Here is a 20,870-nt window from a genome sequence, read left to right as displayed (position 1 = left end):
CAGAGGCACCAGTCACAAAGGAGGTTAGGGAGTCAAAGGCAGATTACGAGAAATCTTTGGGAAAGGATGCAAAGAAAAACAGCAAGAGTTCTTGACTTATATAAATTCTCAAAGGAAGGGGAGGAATCAGATTCGTCCACTGGATATGAATGGTTCAACTGTTGATGATCCTGCTCAGGTAGTTAACACATTAAATGAGTATTTTGCATCCACATTCACATATGAGGAGTTATTCAGGGATGGGAATGCCAGAGGTGAATATGTGAATTAAAGAGGTAAATTAAAATAAAATCCAAATATCTGCAAAGTTATTCCCTGCATCCAGTTCCTTTGTGACCACACCATAGTATCCAATAAATTTGGTCAGACAAGACTTCCTCTTTACAAAACCATGCTGTGTCTGAGCTATAACTGAAGTCTTGTCTAGATGATCCTGCAGTGGTTGTTTAACCACTGCCTCCATTAATTCCCCTGGAACAGAAGTTAAACTAACAGGTCTATAATTACTTTTGTCACCCTTTGATCCTCCTTTGTGAATTGGGGTCACATTTGCACAACTCCAGTCCATGGGTACCTCCCCTGAGTCCAAGAAACTCTCATAATTATGGCAAAAGGTTTGCTTACTTCCTTTACTACCTCCTTTAATATAACTGGACAGATCCCATCCACCCCTGGTGCCTTTCTAATGTTTATCTTCAACAATTTTTCCTTCCACTTTCCTCTCAGTTATTACAAAATCATCTAGCTCACTGCCAGAGTTTAATTCCCCTCCCTGAATAACTCCTTAATTTGATTATCAGCTTACGTCCGAATGTAGATGAAAAATACTCATTTAGTTTGTTAGCTACCTGGGCAGGATCATTAACTGTTGAACCATCAATATCAAGTGGACCAATCTGATTCATCCCCTTCCTTCTAGTGTTTACATAAGTAAAGAATTCTTTGCTGTTTTTCTTTGCATTTGCATCCTTTTCCAAAGATTTCTCGTAATCTGCCTTCGCCTGCCTAACCTCCTTTGTAACTTTGTTACAGACCAGCTTATATCTATCGTAGGTTTCCATGTCACCCATTAATTTATATGTATCCCATGCATTTTTCTTCTCTGCCACATGTCTCATTAGTTCATCTGACATCCATTTAGGCCTAAACCTTGAACAAGATTTCTTAGTTGGTAAGTATAGCCTAGTAGCTTCCAAGATTAATTCTTTGAATGCCTCCCATTTTGAATTTGCTGTTGGTAACATCATCAGTTTGTTCCACCATATAGAATTTAAATAGTTTCTCAGAACTCCGTAATCGCCTTTACGAAAGCAAAAACCCTTCCCTTTACCTCTGATGGTAGTTACCTCTTTGAGTAAATCCCACTTCAGCATGCTGTGTTCACGGCCACCTAGTGTTTGCTTTACCTGCAGATTCTTGATGCACGAAGAATCACTACTGATAATCAAATCAAGAGCCCTCTAGTTGCCTCCCAAACATGCTGCTCTAGTAAACAATCATCCAATAAATCCACAAAAGCCTTGCTAGTGTGTGTGACCAACCCACAAATTCCAGTCAATATCTGGGAAATTAAAATCCCCCATTATAAGATACTCTGATTTACTGGCCCACTCTATTTTTCTGCACAATTGCTCATTATACTCATCAGATTCATTAGGCCTATAACACACTTCTACTCTTAATTTTGATTCACCAGTGCCTATGTTACACCAAACCGACTGGACATTGTACTGGCCAGCGATGTCGACTGGCTGCACTTCCTGGGATTTTATGTTTCTTAACTAATAGCATAACCCCTCCTCCCTTCCTATCCTGTCTATCCTTCCTGTACATATTGCATTCCCCAAATTCCAGTTCTGCATTCCTTATATCTGTGTAAAACCACGTCTCTGATATCCCAACAATATCTGCCTTGATGTTTTGAGCAATACCTCAAATTCATCAAATTTATTTACCAAACACCAAACCGACTCGACATTGTACTGGCCAGCGATGTCGACTGGCTGCACTTCCTAGGATTTTATGTTACTTAACTAATAGCATAACCCCTCCTCCCTTCCTATCCTTCCTGTACATATTGCACTCCCCAAATTCCAGTTCTGCATTCCTTATATCTGTGTAAAACCACGTCTCTGATATCCCAACAATATCTGCCTTTGATGTTTTGAGCAATACCTCAAATTCATCAAATTTATTTACCAAACTCCTAGCATTGGTGTACACGCAAGTATACATGCACCTGTTCCTATTCTTAGGTACCCTAACATAACCCATATGTTTACTTGTACTGCAATGACTCCCAGCAGTCTCTGATGTACTCTGCATCTTGTTTTCCAGTCTGCTGCTCATTCCAATAGAAGCAGTACAAGAATCACTTTTACCTCTGCCAGCGGCTACTGTTAATTTATTAGTCTATGTATCTCCCAAATACAGCAGTTTTCCGACCTCCCTAACACTGCCTCGATAGCAGTAGCAAATATTCTTGCACCCTTTCTATTTAAGTGTAATGCATCCCTGTAGACTTTTAATTCCTTAGTTTTATATTTTTGGCCTTATATTTTTCAACATTCCAAATGATATAAATTTTTTTCCCTAAAACATTATATATTTCAGGAACATAGTATTAGCTTCTTTTTCTACTAACACTCTCTTAGCCAAGGTCGTCTTTAAGAGGTTGAGTTTTTACCCCCATAGCTTGACTAAGTATAACCCAGGGGCTCACATCTGGTGAGTATGGGCTTGGAACACCCAAGGTCCTGAGCTGGATATCATCATTCTTTTCTTCCACATCTCTCTTAGGGTAACTTAGAAATTTTTTTATTTATTTATTATTATTTATTTTTTTTTTTGGCTGGTGCAGCAAAAGCCTCAGGCTTCCTTGCACCATATGGCTAATAATAACTTTTCTCTTTGCTTTCTACTCTTCGTTTTCTGAGTGTTTTGAGGAGGTCTGGCTGTGACCGATATTTATATGGAGTAATACGTTCATATTTTAGAGATAGATTGGTAAAGGTATGTGCGAAGCACCTAATGTATAGCTATTATGTAGGCCGAGGATGTCCACAGGGATCAGTGCTGGGTCCAATTTTTTGGAATGCCGTACTGGATCAGTGGTTGCAGTAGTCTCTAGCTATAAGTTGTTTCCGTGTGGCGTACGCGGATGATTTGATTGTGGGGGTCCCGGGTGGATCCAGAATTGTGTTGGAGCATAGAATACAGGAAGTTTTGGTGGACCTTGCTGATTGGGCTGCCTTGAACAAGTTGAAAATTTCATCCACAAAAACTAAATTCATGGTATTTAAAAATCATTTTAGTTATAACCGCCCACCTAGAGTAGTGTTAAACGGAAGGCAAATTCCTTTTGTGTCCAACATTAAGTACTTGGGGGTGATACTGGATGATAGGATGAGGTTCCATTTACATGTTGCACATTTGAATGACAAAATAAAGAAGTTTATTTACTCAGTTGTACGAATTTCAAGAAGAGAATGGGGTCTTAGTAAAAAAACTGAGTTTATATTACAAGACGATCTTTTTACCAATTATTGCTTATGCTGCCGGTGTATGGATTGCGGATGTGTTCAAGGCCAGAATCCAATGTAAGTTAATGTCGTTGCACCACGGACTGTGTCTACGGTGGCACTTCAGGTGATTGCTGGATTGTTACCTCTGGATTTATATGTGGTCTATAGAGGAATGATGTATGCGATGCGGAAGGGTATTCCTGCACAATATCTAGGGATGTCATTGAATCTTACAGCTATAGTTAAGGAGGAGAAACTTCGAATTTGGACTGGGTTGTTCGGAATATGGAGAGCACGGTGGAGTTCTTCAGAGGTGGGAGAGATAACCAGGAAGATCATTCCTGTGGCAGATTTTGCCATTACTAAACCGGTGTCGTCGTGGTTCTGTCCGTCTATGTATACCAGTTTTTTGCTAACAGGTCATGGGTCGATCAGAGATAAACTGTATTCTCGAGGGTTGGAGCCGGATCCATGGTGTTCTTGTGGAGCGGCAGAGACGTGGCAGCATATTTTGTTCTCTTGTCCTTATTATAATGCTGAACGGTGTCTTTTGGGAAAACAGATAGCTAATTTTAATGAAGATAACGTACATAGATTGGTGCAAGGAGTTAACAACTTTCAGGCCTTACAAGAGTATGCAAATGCTGTGTTCCCTAAAAGATCTATCATACGAAACCTCACGGACATTGAATTGGCCGTCTACAACGAGAATCTTCATTGATTGCATCAGGGCTTGGGACCTTCAGACCTGGAAGCTTTTGGTCGGGTCTGGTGCTCCTGAGCATGGACCACTTAAGTGGTTTTTTTTTTTTTTTTTTTTCAGCTGGCACTCAACAGTCTAGCACTCTTTCTGTTGAGTGTTTAATTGCGCTTTGGTGCTTCAGCTTTTAAAGACAGAACCAGGTCCGGCTCCACGTGCCAGGGACGGGCATCAGATTGCAGTTGAAGAGTTCAGCTGCTTTCTGATGGCAAAGTGACCTGACATAAACAACATACTACACTCACAAACATCTCTCTTATATTTACTTTTATTCTTTCCTATTCAAAATTTCTTGTTTATACACTTAACTTAGCTTAGATTATGAACTTAACTTAACTTAAAATTTTTTTTTTTTTTTTTTTTACTTTACTTCTCTTTTCAAAAATATGTTTTGTCTTCTTATTTCTTAGCTATCTTTTTATTTATCAGGTCCACTTTACAGATTTTCTGTTTTAAATGATTTAGGTGGAGATGGGCATTTGCCTGGGAACCACCCTGAACCAGTATATACACACACACACACACATGTCCACTGAGCTATTAGTGCAACCTGAGGAGAATGTGAACACTCTTACTTTCCTTCTGCTATGCTAACTTCGCCACTTTTTATTCATCTTTTTTCCCTTTCCTTACCATGTTTTATTCCATGTTATATTTTTGAAATACAAAATTTCCACTTGAAAATTACTTATAATCGCCAACCTACTATTACTTCATATTTTACCTCTTCTTTGCACTTTTAATTTATTATTTTTTTATTTTACCTTACTTCACTCTCTTTAGTTTACTATAGAGTTTCCTTTCATTATTATTTTTTTTTTCTTCCATAACTTTATGTATGCATAGAAATGCAGTCTGTTGGTACATTGCATCAAATATTTCAAAATTTATAATTTAACCATTTTTCTTTCTCTTATTATTATGCTTTTATATCATCAAATTATTTTCCGCCTTCAATGTGATCCATGCTATTTCTTTGTAAATTATTAATCATTATTTTTCTTTTTCTCAGTTATAGCTTCTTTCCTTTTAGATTGGCTCATTAATTCAGACTTCCATTTCAAATAATTTGATGCTTCTTTTAGGTTCTTCACATTCTTTTCCCAATTTTACTCCTTAATTCAAACTTTAATTGCTATGTCTCTGCCCATTTGACAAATCTTATTGTAGTAGCACACTGTGATTACTCTTATTAACCACTCTGTCAACTTTTGTATTATCTACAGAATTAGACATTAAGCTTGATATATAATATGCCTAGCACTGAACCCTGCGACACTCTACTAATAACATTCATCTGAGAAGAACAGTGCCTATTGATAACCACAGCCTTCTTAAACTCAAACATCCCCTTACCCATAACAGCAACTTGCTCCAGTGCCAAACTGCTATTTGCATAGCAGTTTTTCATGTGAAACAATATTAAAAACTTTTCTGAAACCTATGTCATGTCAAAATAATTTTTTGCATCCAGTTCCTTTGTTACCATTTCACAGTATCGAATCAGATTGGTCAGACAAGACTGCCTCTTAAAAAATTCATGCTATGATTCCTATGTATAGCTGCATTCCTCTCTAGATGGTCCTACATTACTTCTTTAACCAGTGATTCCATTATTTCCCTTGAAACAGAAGTCACACTTATAGGTCTGTAATTACTCAATTCACCCTTTGATAACCTTTTGTGAATTGACAGCCATTTGCACATCTTTAATCCATAAGAACCTTCCATGAACCCAAGGATAACTTTATGGCTAAGGGTTTTTGCTTAACTGTTTTGCTGCTTCTTTTAATATAATTGGATAGATCCCATCAAAACCACTTTTCCATTTTTTCTCAGTTATCAAAAAACCATTTATCATTTATAGTTATAACTTGGTATACTTCCAGTATTTCGATTCCTAAACAATTCTTCATGTGTGAATGCAGACCATCCCTTTTCTTCTTGTGTTAGCAAAAGCAAAGAATCCATGAAGGCTTCCCATTTAGAATTTGCAGTTATTAATAATATCAGTTGGTCCCTGAAGGAAATTTAAAATTTGTCTACTACCAATGTTTTAAAATTCCTTCCTTTTACCTTCAGTAGTAGTTACATCTTAAAGTAAATCCTATATCAATAAAATGTGATCAATGTCACCTAAGGTTCTTTTATCTGCTGATTCTTAATGCATGAAGAGTCACTGCTAAAAATCAGATCAAGAGTACTGCTTTTTCTTGTTGCTTCTCTAACATGCTGGTGAAGAAAACAGTTATCCAATAAATCTACAGCTGCTGTGTGAGTGACCAACCCACAAGTTCAGTCAATATCTGGAAAGTTAAAATCCCACATTATAAGATATTCGGAACCTACTCTATTTGTCTGTTTAGTTTTTTATTATAGTTATCAAAGTCATTTAGCTCATAACCCACTCCTAATCTTATTTTTGTTTCGCTAGTGATTATGTCATACCAAATTGATCCATCACTGCACTGGTCACCCTCATATTGTGCTTCTTAACCAAAAGTACATCCCTCCCCTGCACTGTCTATCCTTTCTGTACACTTATTTGCCATATTTATATCCCTTATGTCTATGTTGCAATGATGTCTCTGATATCCTTACAAAGTCCACATTTGGTGAGTTAACGGGTACTGAAATTTTTCAAATTTGTTTATTACACTCCTAGCTCTAGTGTATATCCATGTATATATGCATCTGTTCCTGTTATTGGTAATTCTAACACAGCCTATGTGCCTGTCTTATGAGGGCCCTAAGAGACCTTGTAATCCATAACACCTTGTTTTCCAGGTCTCTCATGTTCTAACAGAAGCTGTATAAGAACCACTCATTTCAGTCTTTATTTACCATAGCAACGGGTGTTATATTATGTATATGGTGCTGTAAAGAATTTTTTTATGGCTAAGCTTTTCTAATTAAAAAATAATGTTGGTACCGAAAGTGAATATTATACTGTAGAAATAATACTACAATTCATACTGATGTAATTATACATCAGTACGAATTTTAGTTTAAGTTTTACAACTTTTACTGTTTTTGAATATGAAATACACCAAGTATATTTTATCTGCCAAAAATAGGCTAGTGAATGAGTTCAAGTGATGAGACAAATGATGAGAGATCATTTCTTTAATGGGACAAAATGCATATAGATTATGTTAAATGCAATTCTAAATTTTTCTAATTCTAAACAATATTTTTTGCTTAGTCACTTCCTGAAAAAATATGCAAACACTAAGCAGTTCACGCATTTTTTTCCATACTTAGGGTATATTTTATGTTTGTATATAAAGAAAATATTATATAAAGCAAAATGGAAGAAAATGAAAAAAGGAAAAGAGAAAATTATTTATAGAGAGGGGTGACTGACAGACAGAAAGTACTTGATGACCATAAAGAATATAACTGATATGCACTCAGTGATCACTGAGTTATGACCACCTACCTAATACCATGTTGGGCCACTGTATGTGTGGATAACAGCTGCAATTTGCCTATGCAATGACTCCACTAGATGTCTGAGGACATATTGATAGATATCTACAGCTAAGCTGCCTGCAAGACTTTCCAAAGTGTTATTATTATTATTATTAGCCATATGGTGCAAGGAAGTCTGAGGCTTATATTGCACCAGCCAAAAAAAAAAAAAAAAAAAAATCTGATTTTTTTTTTTTTTTTTTTTTCAAGGCCCTGGCTGTGCCAAGCCCATACTCACCAGATGTGAGCCCCTGGGGTTAATGGAACAAACGACAGTTGTGTGTCCATATGCCTCACTTTCCATTCCTAAACATACCACAGGTGTTCAATTGGATCGAGATTATGTGAATCTGGAGGCTAATCAAGATAGGTGATATCTTCACTGTGTTCTCGAACCACTCATCCACCAAATACGGAGGATGTGGAAAGGTCAGAGAATGACCACCGCATATCCCCGGAGCAATATGGCCTTAGTTGCTGTTGTTGTTGTTATTTGGTTTTTAGGAGCATTAGCAACTAAGGCCATATTGCTCCGGGGATATGCGGTGGTCATTCCCTGACCTTTCCACATCCTCCATATTTGGTGGCTCATGGGCTCGAACCCCAGTCTAATCAAGAAGCGTGTGCTATGCACTGCTGCTCCTGCTCACCTGGCTATGGAGGCGCCGCCTTAGTTGCTAATGCTCCTAAAAACCAAATAAAAACAACAACCTGATGACATGCTGCATTATTCTCTTGGAAGATTCCATTTCTGTCAGGAAAACAATGCAACATGGCAGGCTGTACATGGTCTTCTAAAAGTAGACCCCACCAGTGAAACATTAATCCATATGCACTAGGGGTCCTAGTTCTTTCCAGTAAAACATGCCACATAGTAAGAAACTGCCATCACCTGCTTGGATAGTGGGCACCACGCATGACGGGTTCATGGACTCGTGTTGCTTGCACCACATGAAGGCATCTGTTGGCATTTTGCACCAGGTATTTGGACTCATTCGACCAGGACCCTCATTTCCAGTTCTCCAGTGTCCAACCAGTGTATTGTAGGCACCACAACATTTGCCAGTGACACTAATCAGTGTCTTGGGGTTATCTGCTATGAAACCCTATACATCTGAGTGTGCAGCAAATCTTCATTTGGAATACTGTTCTTGTATTCTCTATATAGTATTGTGATGTCAACTGTTGCATAGTGATCTGCTGTTGAGCCCATACAATGTTCTGCACCTTTTGCTCACCAGGAACATCCAGCTTGCATATTCCTTGAACGTTCTGTGGCAGGAGGTAGTTTGACACCATTCTTTGTACACCATGACCACACTGAGATATGGGCAACCAATAAGATATGCCATTTCAATATGGAAACTCCCGACGCACTAGCTTCTGCAATCATCCCCTTTTGAAACTCCGTGATATCTTTGCCGCATCCCACAACTGTTACTTTATCACTTTGATTTGCATGACCAGATGCAAAATACCACTGCTCTAGTGTATAAAGCTGTTCGGCGTTTTATGCTATGAGCTATGCGGCATAGTCCAATATGAATGTAGTGGTCATAACTGAGTGAACACTGAGTATATACAGGGTGTTTCAAAAATGATGGTCAATAATTTAAAGGTGAAAAGCACAAACTGCAATAAGCAAAAAAGTCCTAATGAACATTGTTCCGCAAATTAACTGTTTGAGATAATGCACATTTTCTGCTAAGATTAGCCACTGACTATGGGAGCAGTAGTTTAGTAAAAAGCTGTGAATCCTTTTCTAAGGGTGGTTTTATTAAACATAAGATAATACATTTTTAATTTTTGGTTTCAAAGCTACAGAATTTTACAGATGTTATATGTTACAGGATGTTACAAAATGTGTTCAAAATGCTGTCCTTGCATGCGTATGCAGCTTTGTAGTCTTCTCTGCATCGAGTTGCAAATCCTCTCAGGCATTCCTGGGTCATTTCTGATTTGCTAAAAAGCTCCTTCAACCAGAGCTGCAATTCCTCAACTGTGTTAATGTCACAAGTGTACAACAAGCTTTTTACATGACCCCAGATACAAAAATCCATAGGATTTAAGTCTGGTGATCTGAGAGGCCACATCACAGGCCCACCTTTATCTATCCACCGTTGACCATACCTTCTAGTTAGATACTAGTCCCAACGTGTGCTGATGCACCATCATGCATAAACCACATGTTCTGGCATTGCTGAAGATTATCATCATTAGAATTAGCATTAGTAGAGGCATTTGATGCAAGAAAGCAAGCTTATGCAGCATCAGCCAAAAAAAAAACAAGAAAGTAACATAAATAAAAATAACCACTTCCACTTCACCCCTCTGTTCGTTCGAAATACCTGTCCAGCTGAGCCTTAAACTTATTTAGGCTATCAACTTCCACGACAAGGGATGGAAGTCTGTTCCACCTACCAACCACCCGCTGGCTAAAGGCAAATTTCTGCACATCTATCCTACATCTGTCTTTCCTCAATTTGAATTTATGCCCTCTCAGGTGATTATTCTGAGCAAGAGGAAGAATCCCATCAGCATTGAGCATGCTTAAACCATTCAAGGCTTTGTACACCTCTATCAGATCACCTCGCTGGTGCCTAGTTTCCAGACACTGTAATTCGCAAAACTTAAGCCTTTCTTCGTAAGAGCACCCCTTTGTCCCATTCACCAATCTAGTTGCCCTTCTCTGTACTCGTTCAAACAGCTCTACATCCTTCTTGAAATGAGGCCTCCAGGCCTGTATACAGTACTCTAGGTGTGGCCTGACCATTGCTTTATACAAGGGAATAATCACCTCCTTATCCCTGCTAGAAAAATTCCTATATATCATTGACAATACACCATGAGCTACTCTTGCAGCCCGTCTGCACTGCTCAGAGAACTTCATATCTGCCTGCACAACCACCCCCAGGTCCCTTTCATTCTCTACCACTGTCAGTGTAGTACCACAGAGTTGATACGTTGCTCTGGGGTTGCTGTTTCCCATATGTAGTACTTTACATTTGTCAATGTTAAACTTCATTTGCCACCTCGAAGCCCATCTGCTCAACCTTTCCAAATCCTGTTGCAGTAGCATAGTGTCAGTAGTGTCCTTGACAACCCTGCCAACCTTCGTATCGTCTGCAAACTTGGACATTAAGCCTGATATACCATCATCAATATCATTTATAAATACAGAAAACAATAAAGGACCCAATACTGAGCCCTGAGGGACTCCACTAATAACATTGGTCCACGATGAGCAGTGTCCATTGATTACCACTCTCTGTCTTCTCCCCCTCAACCACCCCTTTATCCATAGCAGCAATTTGCCTCCAATGCCACACTGCTCCAATTTGTGCAGCAGTCTTCCATGTGCAACAGTATCAAAAGCCTTTCTAAGATCCAAGTATATAATATCAAAGTTATTCCCTGCATCCAGTTCTTTTGTGACTGCATCATAGTATCCAATCAAATTGGTCAGGCAAGACTTCCCCTTAACAAAACCTACCCCTTGAGCCCTGCACAATCTTTCCAGAGCTGAATTGATTGACAGGGCTCTCATCATATACTCCCTCCTATCGTGTCTGGGCAGAATTGCAGACACTTTCAAATTCAACCCCAATTCACGGCTTTTTTTCATCAGTGACCTGTACTTGTTAAGTAATTCTACCGGTCTCCTCCTCTTAATATCATTAGTGCCAACGTGTACAACTATATCACCTTTTGTGTCCTTAAAAGATGATATCCGCTCTACAACGTCATCAACCTTTGCCCCTGGCAGACATACCCTGGTCCTGTTCCACCTATCCTTTTTACAAAGCATGTTTCCCGTTTCCCTGACAATAGAGTAACCAACAACTACTAGTTCCTTTGGGACCAGCGCATTCTGCCTTGGGGGTTGCCGCTGTGTTGCGCGATGACCAAGTGCAAGCTCTGGCATTGGTGTGGGCAGCTGAGAGCTTGATGGGCCCCTCACTTGTAATCCTTCAAGGGCATCCACCCTGTCCTTCAAGCTCTCATATAGGCCCATAACAACGCTGAGTTGTCGCCTGATCTCCTTACACTCCTTGCATCGCACACATACAAAGACATCCCCCATGGCAGTATCATGTCCCATACTTGACTGCTCCGCAAACATCAAGCAAATAGTGCATCTTAAAAGGCTGTGATTCAGAGGACAACTGCCCCCCCTCAGTTCTCCCCTGGGCCACAGTATTCCCATTAGCTTGAGCCTTTTGCTTTGCTGCTCTGGTTTGAGTCATGATTTAGATTTACTTTCAATAAAATTTCAATTTCTGTACAAAATTAAATCCTAAACTTGTATCCAAACACAGTTATAACGCTATATTTATGTTTCAGTAACGAGTGTTATCTACGGAATATTTACGTTTCAGTAACGAGTGTTATCTACGAAATATTTATGTTTGAGTAACGAGTGTTATCTACGAAATCCCTTTATATAACTTCCGTATCAAGTTATGTATTAATTATTTATTTTTACTAATTATTTATGTTACATAACCTAAGTGGTTATATGTATAGTTAAAAGTACAATTTAATTGCCAATGAAGTTCGACAAGATTAATAGATTTTACTGATTAATTTTCCCGTAACAATGGCGGATATTTACAAATGGTAAACACGTGTATTTGATACCCTTTCCGATACTAAGTAATACCTACAAAATCTCTATCTAAGTTACTTTAAACTTAAGTACCGTAATAGGAATATAAATCTACTCTAGAAAATAAGTTAATATGTCAATTTAAACTAATAAAGCAGAAAATAAATCAGAAAAAACTTCTCTGTTCAAGAGCAGCAGAAAGGCACGTCCACACCGGCAACCTCGTCCTCAGAAATCATCAAGGAGTTCTGGAAGAACATTCTACAGGAATTGAAAGTACGGCTCGCCTGTTTGGCAGAAAGTATGGTCCAATTAGACCGTCTCCTAGTAGTCCTGCCCAGACATTCAACGAGAAATGTTGCCGATGTCGTGACTCGTGAATTGCATTAGGATTTTCGTTGGACCAAATGTCAGTGAAAAAAATATTTAAAAATTGGGGATTCAGGACACACTGTTATTGCATCCACTGGCAGAAGTTCACTCTGGGAAAGTAGTCTGCATTGCTGAGACTTTGTACACACTGGATATGGTAAGGGTACAGTAACTGGTGATTTAAAATTTGCCACACACTGCTATGACTCACTCTTGTAGAGCAACCCTCCTCGTCGAAATTCCTGGATTTTGTTCTATTCTTTCTAACACCCTTTCCTCAACATTAGGGGTTATTCTCTGGGTCTACCTGCTCGTACTCCATGTGTGAAGCGCCCATGTTCTCTAAGGTGCTGTGTATCCTGATGAATGTGTGCCTGTTGGGCTGCCGTTGGCAAGGAAATTCTTCTTGGTACAAACGTGCAGCCCGAAGTGCACTGCCATTGGCTTTACTATACATGAAGTGCATGTCCGCATACTCTTCATTGCTGTAACCTGTTTCCATGTTGATGATCCTTTGACAAGTACTAGTATGCCTGCTATGTCTGAGAGAATTGAGAGAGGGGAAAGGGAGAGAATGAGCATAACCTAACCTAAACAAACAAGTCAGTGGTGGATCCCAACTAGAAATGTGCAATATCTTGAAAACGATTCACTTAAGGACCCATGTTTACTAGGCTTTTTTTACAGTTCACCTTTAAATTATTGATCATCACTTTTGAAACACCCTGTATAAGTGAATATAAGAGTTATCAAAAAAGAGCAAAGTAATATAGAAAAAACAAGTAAAGATAGAAAAAGAGCAAATAAATATTATTATTATTATTTATTATTATTAGCTATATGGTGCAAGGAAGCTTGAGGCTTATGCTGCACCAGACAAAAAAAAAAAGAAATTCCCGAGTTACTCTAAGAGAGAGAGAGAGATAGAGAGTCAAAAGGGAATCACCAAGAAAGAGAAGAATGATTATATCCAGCTCAGGACCCTAGGTGTGAGCCCTTGGGGATAAATAAACTATGAATTCAATCATTAATCATATTTAGTAGTCATGCAAGCTTGAACCACAGTCCACTCAAAGAGCTTGTTCTAATGCACTCTCACCTTTGACTACTAGGCCACCTATATAAATAGAACTATAAGAAAAGAGTAAGGAGAGAGAGAGAGAGAGAGAGAGAGAGAGAGAGTGAAAGGAAGAAATTATATATTATTAGCCTTATGATGCAAAGAAGCCTGAGGCTTATACTACACCAGTCAAAAAAAAAGATTTCTGAATTACCGAGAGAGAGAGAGAGAGAGAGAGAGAGAGAGAGAGAATATCACCAAGAAAGAGAAGAATGATGATATCTAGCTCAGGACATATATATATAAAATTAAATTATACACATCACAAAGTCAACTGTGAACCACATGCCTGCATTATGTGTCCTCACTCATATTTATCTGCTTTCACATAAAGGGTAAAGATCAAAAGGCCTTTACCTTTTATATTTTAAATTCTTAATTTTATTAAATTCTCCGTATTTCACCATTTTTTTAACTGTACTTTGCTTTGACATGTGCTTTACATTAGAAATAGAGGCTCTGTATTGTCGTCTTTTTCTGCAATTCTGATGGCTGACTCACTATTACAACACAAGGGTTATGTATTATATGACAATATATTTATATATTTTTATTTTTAATTTTTTAAATATAAATTAAATTATACGTTTGTGTATAATTAATATACACATATACACACACACATATATATATATATATATATATATATATATATACACACACACACACACACAGACACATTGTGATTTATTTTGTTTCTTTACTCATCTTACTATTTTCTTTTTTTTTTCTTTAATGTCTATTTTTGTCTGTATTTTAAATTTGAAAAATAAAGAAACAAAAACTAAAGCATAAATAACAAAAGAAATAAAACTAAAAACAAAGAATTCACCTTTAGTGGTAACACTTCTTTGTTAACACCATAGAAAAAAGCCATAGCTCTGGTCCAAGCTAACAAACCAGCCACATTACCACAAACTTTCTTAGCAGTTTCAAGGGTATAATCTTCCATTCGTAAATATGGTTCCATAAGTTCTACTGTTTCTTCATTTATGGTATCTTTGGGGAATACTTGTAATTGAGACAGAAAAGCAGTGTTGCTCATTACCTGTTTTACAAATTTTAGAATATTAATGTATAAACCGATTTAATTATTCTTCTTATACAAAAACACAATATGATAAAAACTGAGTGATCACATAATTATGTCCAGCTACCTAATGCTTCATAGGTCCTCCTTCTGCCCTCAGTACAGCAGCTATCTGATGCAGCATTGATTTAACAAGATGTTGGAAGCGTTTGGAAGGTATGGCCAACCAACCTGCATGTAATGCAGTCAGCAGTGTAGGTATGGAGGTGGTTGGAGTATCCAGACACCTGATATGCCTTTCCATAGTGTCCCACAAGTGCTCTATGGGATTGATATCAGGGGAGTTTGGAGGCCAATCGATAAGCTGGAAGTCAGAACTGTGTTCCTCAAACCATTCCTGCACAACAAATGCCCGATGACTCAGCGCATTGTCATCTTGGAAGACACCATCGCTATTCGGGAAAAAGTGTAACTTAGAGCAGGATGTACAGTCAGCAAGCAGTTGGTGATAGTGGAGACCACTGATACATTATTACACATGCACCAGTGGTCCAAGTTCCTGCCAGTGAAACATGCCCCACACCATACAACCACCTCCACCAGCCTGCACTTTTGATACCATGCATGATGATCAAGTCTCATGTTGTTGAAGCCAAATCCGTACACAACCATCCATGGTGTGGATTAAATAACATTACTCATCCAACCAGCACACCTTATTCCAAGACCGGGGTTCGAGCCCGTCACCACTAAATATGGAGGATGCGGAAAGGTCAGAGAATGACCACCGCATATCCCGGAGCAATATGGCCTTAGCTGCTAATGCTCCTAAAAACCAAATAACAACAACAACAAACAAACACCTTATTCCGGTTTTCTAATGTCCAACTTGCATGCTCTTTGCACCAGGTGAGTCTTTTATGACGATGAACCTTGGTTAGGAAAGAATGCCATAGGGGTCGTCTGCTGGTATAGCCCATACTTGCCAGTGTGCGATGCATGGTCATGCCAGATATTGTTCTGGGTTGGCCCATGTTGTATTGGGTAGTCAAGTCTTCAACAGTGCTGCACCTGTTCACCTGTATGAGTTGTCAGACCCGGCGCTCACCTCTAACATCAACCTTTTGTTTACCTTTGCAGTTTTGCTGTTGGGTCGTTGTTTGACCATTTTGACGGCAGTCCCGGTACACTTCAACTATGGCGGCTCTCGAACACCCCCACGAGTTCAGCTGTTTGGGGAAATTGAGGTACCAGCTCGTCAAGCACCCACAATTTGTCCTTTATCAAAATCTGATAAATCCTTCCTTTTACCCATCACGGTCAGAATTTTACGACCTACTGAATCACTGACACCTTATCTAGGCTACGTAGGTTGACTAACTCTGCACTCTCGTACCTCACGTGGTCAACGGGTCGCATTCAGTTTTCATAGGGGGTGGTCATAATTCAGTGATCACTCAGTGTACATACGTTTCTATCTCTGTATCCATTAACAGTTTTCAAATAGCTTTGATCAGAAAAAGGTGCAGTATTATCTTCCTAGACCTGTGTGCAATTCATTCCTCTTTACAGAACTTTATTTAGAAAAATCCAAGTTTACAGAATGGATTTTCTGTAAATTGTTGATTCTTCTGGGTTTTACCGAATAAGCTGTTTCTATCTATAAAAGGCTCTTATGTTCCCTTTCATCAAATAGGGGGAAAAAAGGGGGCAATGGTGGCAAGGGAAGTTTTTTTATGTGGTGGAGAACAAAAAGAGTGCAATGACAAAACTATGAATATTGTATATACTGTTATTATGGTTGAGGTAGTTGAAGATGTCAATATATTCTTTAATCCCCTTGTGTACTTTGTCTATAGTTAATGGATATGTGGTAGAAATGTCAACTTCTTATCCAACTTTGTGTCGGATGCTACTGGAATGATATTTTGTGCAAGCTTGAGTTTTGGTTCAGGGTAAAGATTCCATTTATGAAAAAAGTGTATCTTTTTGCAGATGGTCATCTGTGGAGAGAACTTGAAACCATTACCCATTGCCCAAGAGTTGATGTGGTTAATGGCATGCTGCAATTGTCTTTCAATGACCATCATATTGCATGACTGCAGAAAGATGCTAAAGTCGTGTACAAAGGAGTCACTGTTTATGGTTGGAGGAAGTTGTTCAGTAATAGAGTTTATTTTGATGGCAAAAAAGCATAACACTTAGAACCAGAGGTGTACTGCTAAAAAAAATAGTACCAGAATGCTTCTTGTAAAAAAAATAGTACTGAAACACTTTTCGTAAAAAAAATAGTACCAGAACGCTCGTTCTCCCTAAGACTATATGACAATTCCACATTGACTGCAGAGTAACTGAATCAGATTTCAGACTCACGGTTCATAGAACAACCAGTTCTAGTGTTCAGCTCATGGCAAATCAAAATGCAGCTTTCGCACACATCACAGTATATCTCATTCGTTGGATCTCTTTATCTAACACATTGTACTTTAGTAAGAAACGTTCAAGTTTCATTGCAAAATTTATATTTTTGTTTTTAAATAAATTTTTAAAGAAATCTATTAATTTTAAAGATTACTATTAATATATATTTTTAGTAGCAATGGGTAAAAAATAGATATTTCTCCCTCCCCATTGATTATGCTATTGTTTCATAATATTAGGTGTATAAATTTAATGATTTTCTATTATGACATTTAGAAAAGAGTACCAGAATATCGCTCTGACTGGAATACACCACTGGTTAGAACTGATCCTTGTGGAACTCCCTCTTCTTGACAAAATGGCTGAGAGAGTGTGGATCCTACACGAACTTGGAAAGACCGATTAGAGAGGAAGTTTTTAATAAAGATGGCAATGTGTCCCCTAAGACCAAAGTTATATATGACTTTTAAGATTCTTTATCTCCAAGCCATATCATGGGCTTTTTCCATATCAAAGAAAACTGACACTTGGTGCTCATGTTTCAGGAAAGCATCACATATAGATGTTTCCAATAGAATTAAATGGTCAAGTGATGACCTGTTCCATCGGAAGCCACACTGTGTCCTGGAAAGGAAGTTGATAGCTTTTAAATACCACATAAGGCTTCTAAATACCAAATCAGATCCAAGATTCCTTTTTGCTCTGACCATTCTTTCCCGGACCTTGCCCAAGCTGCTGGTCAGAGAACTAGGATGGGTGCCTCCGTAGCCAGGTGGGAAGAAGCAGCAGTGCGTAGCACACGTTTCTTGATTAGACAGGGATTTGAGCCCGTCACCACCAATACAGAGGATGTGGAAAGGTGAGGGAATGACTAACACATTTCCCAGAGCAATATGGCCTTAGTTGCTAATGCTCCTAAAAATCAAATAACAAACATAACTAGGATGGTAATCTTTCTGTATTTTTGGATCCTTTCCTGGTTTCGGAAAGGTAATGACAGTTGCCTTTCCGTACGTCATTAGTCCAGAAAGTGCTCTTCAGCATAGATTCTATTATAGAGACGGAGCATGAGATTCATGGATTCTGGTGAAAGATGTTTAGTCATCTCATAATGGACACTATCTGGCCCAAAACACTTGCTTTGGATATGGAGAGTGCTGCTTTGTGTAAAAGGCTCCCATTGTGTAAAAGCTGATTGTATTCCTCCCTGCCATATGAAGACAGCTTCAGTTGCTGTTTTTCTGATCTTTGCTTAAGGGCCAGGAACTCGGGGGTGGGGGGGTGATGCTTCTGAAGACACTTTAGCAAATGTCTCCCTAACAGTGTTTGCAATTGCAGTTAGGTCTGCAATTGTACATCCATTATGTGTTCAAGGATCAATGAAGGGTGTAATGTGTATTTGCCCTTTATTTTCTGATGGTACTCTTCCCAGATAGCTTTGGGATTGGCAGGCCATGTGAGGGAACATGCATACTGGATCCAAGATTCCTTTTGGCTTTGATGTCTATTGTAACATGCTTTGGCACAGGCACATTTGAAGGGTATTAAATTATATCTGGTGGGGTACCGACGAAATATTCCCACATTTAGAAGGGCTAGATCATTATTTTCAGGCAATCGCTCGATAATCCAACCTCTTCTATTGATATCAGAACTACCCCACAAAGTATTATGTCAACTGAAATCCCCTAATAATACAAAACGGGGTGGCAGTTGCTTAATGAGATCATCAAGCCTGGGGGATGTCGTTCCCAGGTGGTAAATAAATGGAACAAACTGTTAAGAGGAACCCTACTGTAAGATGAACTGCTAACAGCCTCTAGGTTGGTGGTAAGTGGCATAGCTTGAAAGGGGGTGTGGTTACCCACAAGGATGGCAACTCCTCCATGGGCAGGTCCATCCCCAGCTCTGTCTTTGCAAATAACCGAACAGTTAAGCAAGTAAGAATCCTTGTTTGCCTTAAAATACATCTCCTGTAAGCAAAAGCAAGTTGGCTCGTGCTTACTCAGGAGAGCTTTGATGTCATCACTATTTCTATGGAATCCATGGCAATTCTATTGTATAAATTTAAATGTACACGTTATTTAGATTTATTTGGTCCGTCTGGTGGCTTCTAAAGGGCTGAGGGCTTTGTTTTCTCAGTCCTGGATTTTTCTTTCTTTGGAAAGATTGGGCATTGGCCCGTATCTATCTCTTCTTATTCTACAAAGAGTTCCAGGACTGATTCTTCCTGTACCTCCTTATCTTCCACATCCATTGTTTCTTGGATTATAGGTGGCTGCTCCAATTTCTTTGGAGTTTCTTTAGTACTGTGTTTTGGAAGTGCTGGAGCATTAGGATGTATGGATATAGGTAACAGCTGACTGTGATTTTTGGGAACTTAATAAATAGCACACAATGGGAGTAAGTGATACCCTTGGTGGAACTGTCATATCAGTCTGGGTTCCAATGGTACTCTTCCCAGAAGCTATCTGGGTGTATGAGGCTTGGCTCTATTTATTGGCTGGATGCATTTTCTGGCCTCCTGATAAGATATGTTCAGCTCTGTTTTTATTTTTTGAATTTCTTTTTCGTCCTTCCACTGCTGGCATACTCAAGAGTATGCAGGGTGCACTCCGGCATTAGTACAATTTGGCTTAGAAGCTAAACATTCCTTGCTCTCATGATCTTTAGCACCACAGCGAGGGGAGCCGTGACAAGATGTTTGGGAGTGAGTGTACTTTTAGCATTTAAAACACGTCAGTGGGTTCAGGATGTAGATCCTCACTGGGAAGTTTAAGTAGCCTGCCTTTATGGAAGTTGGAGGCTGTGGGGGTGTTGAATGTTAGGATGAGAACTCGGTTAGGGATGAGATTCCCATCCTTTTGCATCGATATTCTCTTGACAGCTGTCACTCCTTGGGTCTCTCATTTCAGAGACACGAAGTAAGTCCCGCTCTGATATGACACCATGTGAAGAGTTTGGAGTTTTATGGGGGTATTCCCTACATCTTCATTCTTCAACTATATTCCCCATTTCCCTCACAATAGAGTCACTGAGAATAACTAGTTCCTGTGCAACCAGCGCATTCTGCCTTGGAGATTGCCGCTGTGTTGCCTGATGCATAAGAGTGAGCTGTGGCGTTGAGTTGGGCAGCTGAGAGCTTGATGGGACCCTCATACTAATTTCTTCTAGGGCATTTATCTTACACCTCAAACTCTCATAGATGCCCATCAGAACGCTTAGTTGGCACCTAATTTCTTCACGGTCTCTGCATCTAGCATGCACAAAGACATCCTCCTTGCTAGATCATGTCCTCTTCTAGATAGCTGCAAACATTTCACGCATTGTTTTAGACTGTTATGCGTGCGAGCATCACCTCCTCCGGTTTTCCCACAAGCCACACCACTCTATCTATTCTGTGAACGCTGCTTTGCTGCTCTTTTAATTAAAAATGAAATTTAATAAAATTAATAAATCTTTTTGATAATATTATACTAATCTAACAGATTTCTAATAAACTCTTACGTATTTTGCTATCTAGTTTTATATGATATGGAAACTTTATGGTATTCCGTATT

The 20,870-nt window shown here is 38.9% G+C and overlaps 1 protein-coding gene across 1 annotated transcript in view; it reads right to left on the bottom strand.

Annotated features, from left to right (window-relative positions):
- The window catches only part of LOC150085960 (dynein axonemal heavy chain 8-like), a 1,559,705-nt gene that overhangs the window by 421,594 nt on the left and 1,117,241 nt on the right, over positions 1–20,870 (bottom strand). The window contains exon 65 of the mRNA XM_090374756.1: positions 14,692–14,907. Within this exon, the coding sequence (XP_090230882.1) occupies positions 14,692–14,907 (216 nt within the window). The remainder of the gene's footprint in view (positions 1–14,691; positions 14,908–20,870) is intronic.

This window comes from Mastigoproctus giganteus, chromosome 5 (assembly GCF_048544385.1).
Source record: "Mastigoproctus giganteus isolate SK-2022 chromosome 5, ASM4854438v1, whole genome shotgun sequence".
NCBI classification, from domain to species: Eukaryota; Metazoa; Arthropoda; class Arachnida; order Uropygi; family Thelyphonidae; genus Mastigoproctus; species Mastigoproctus giganteus.
Note: the sequence above shows the minus strand (reverse complement) of the source record. Positions and strands in the feature narration are given on the sequence as shown.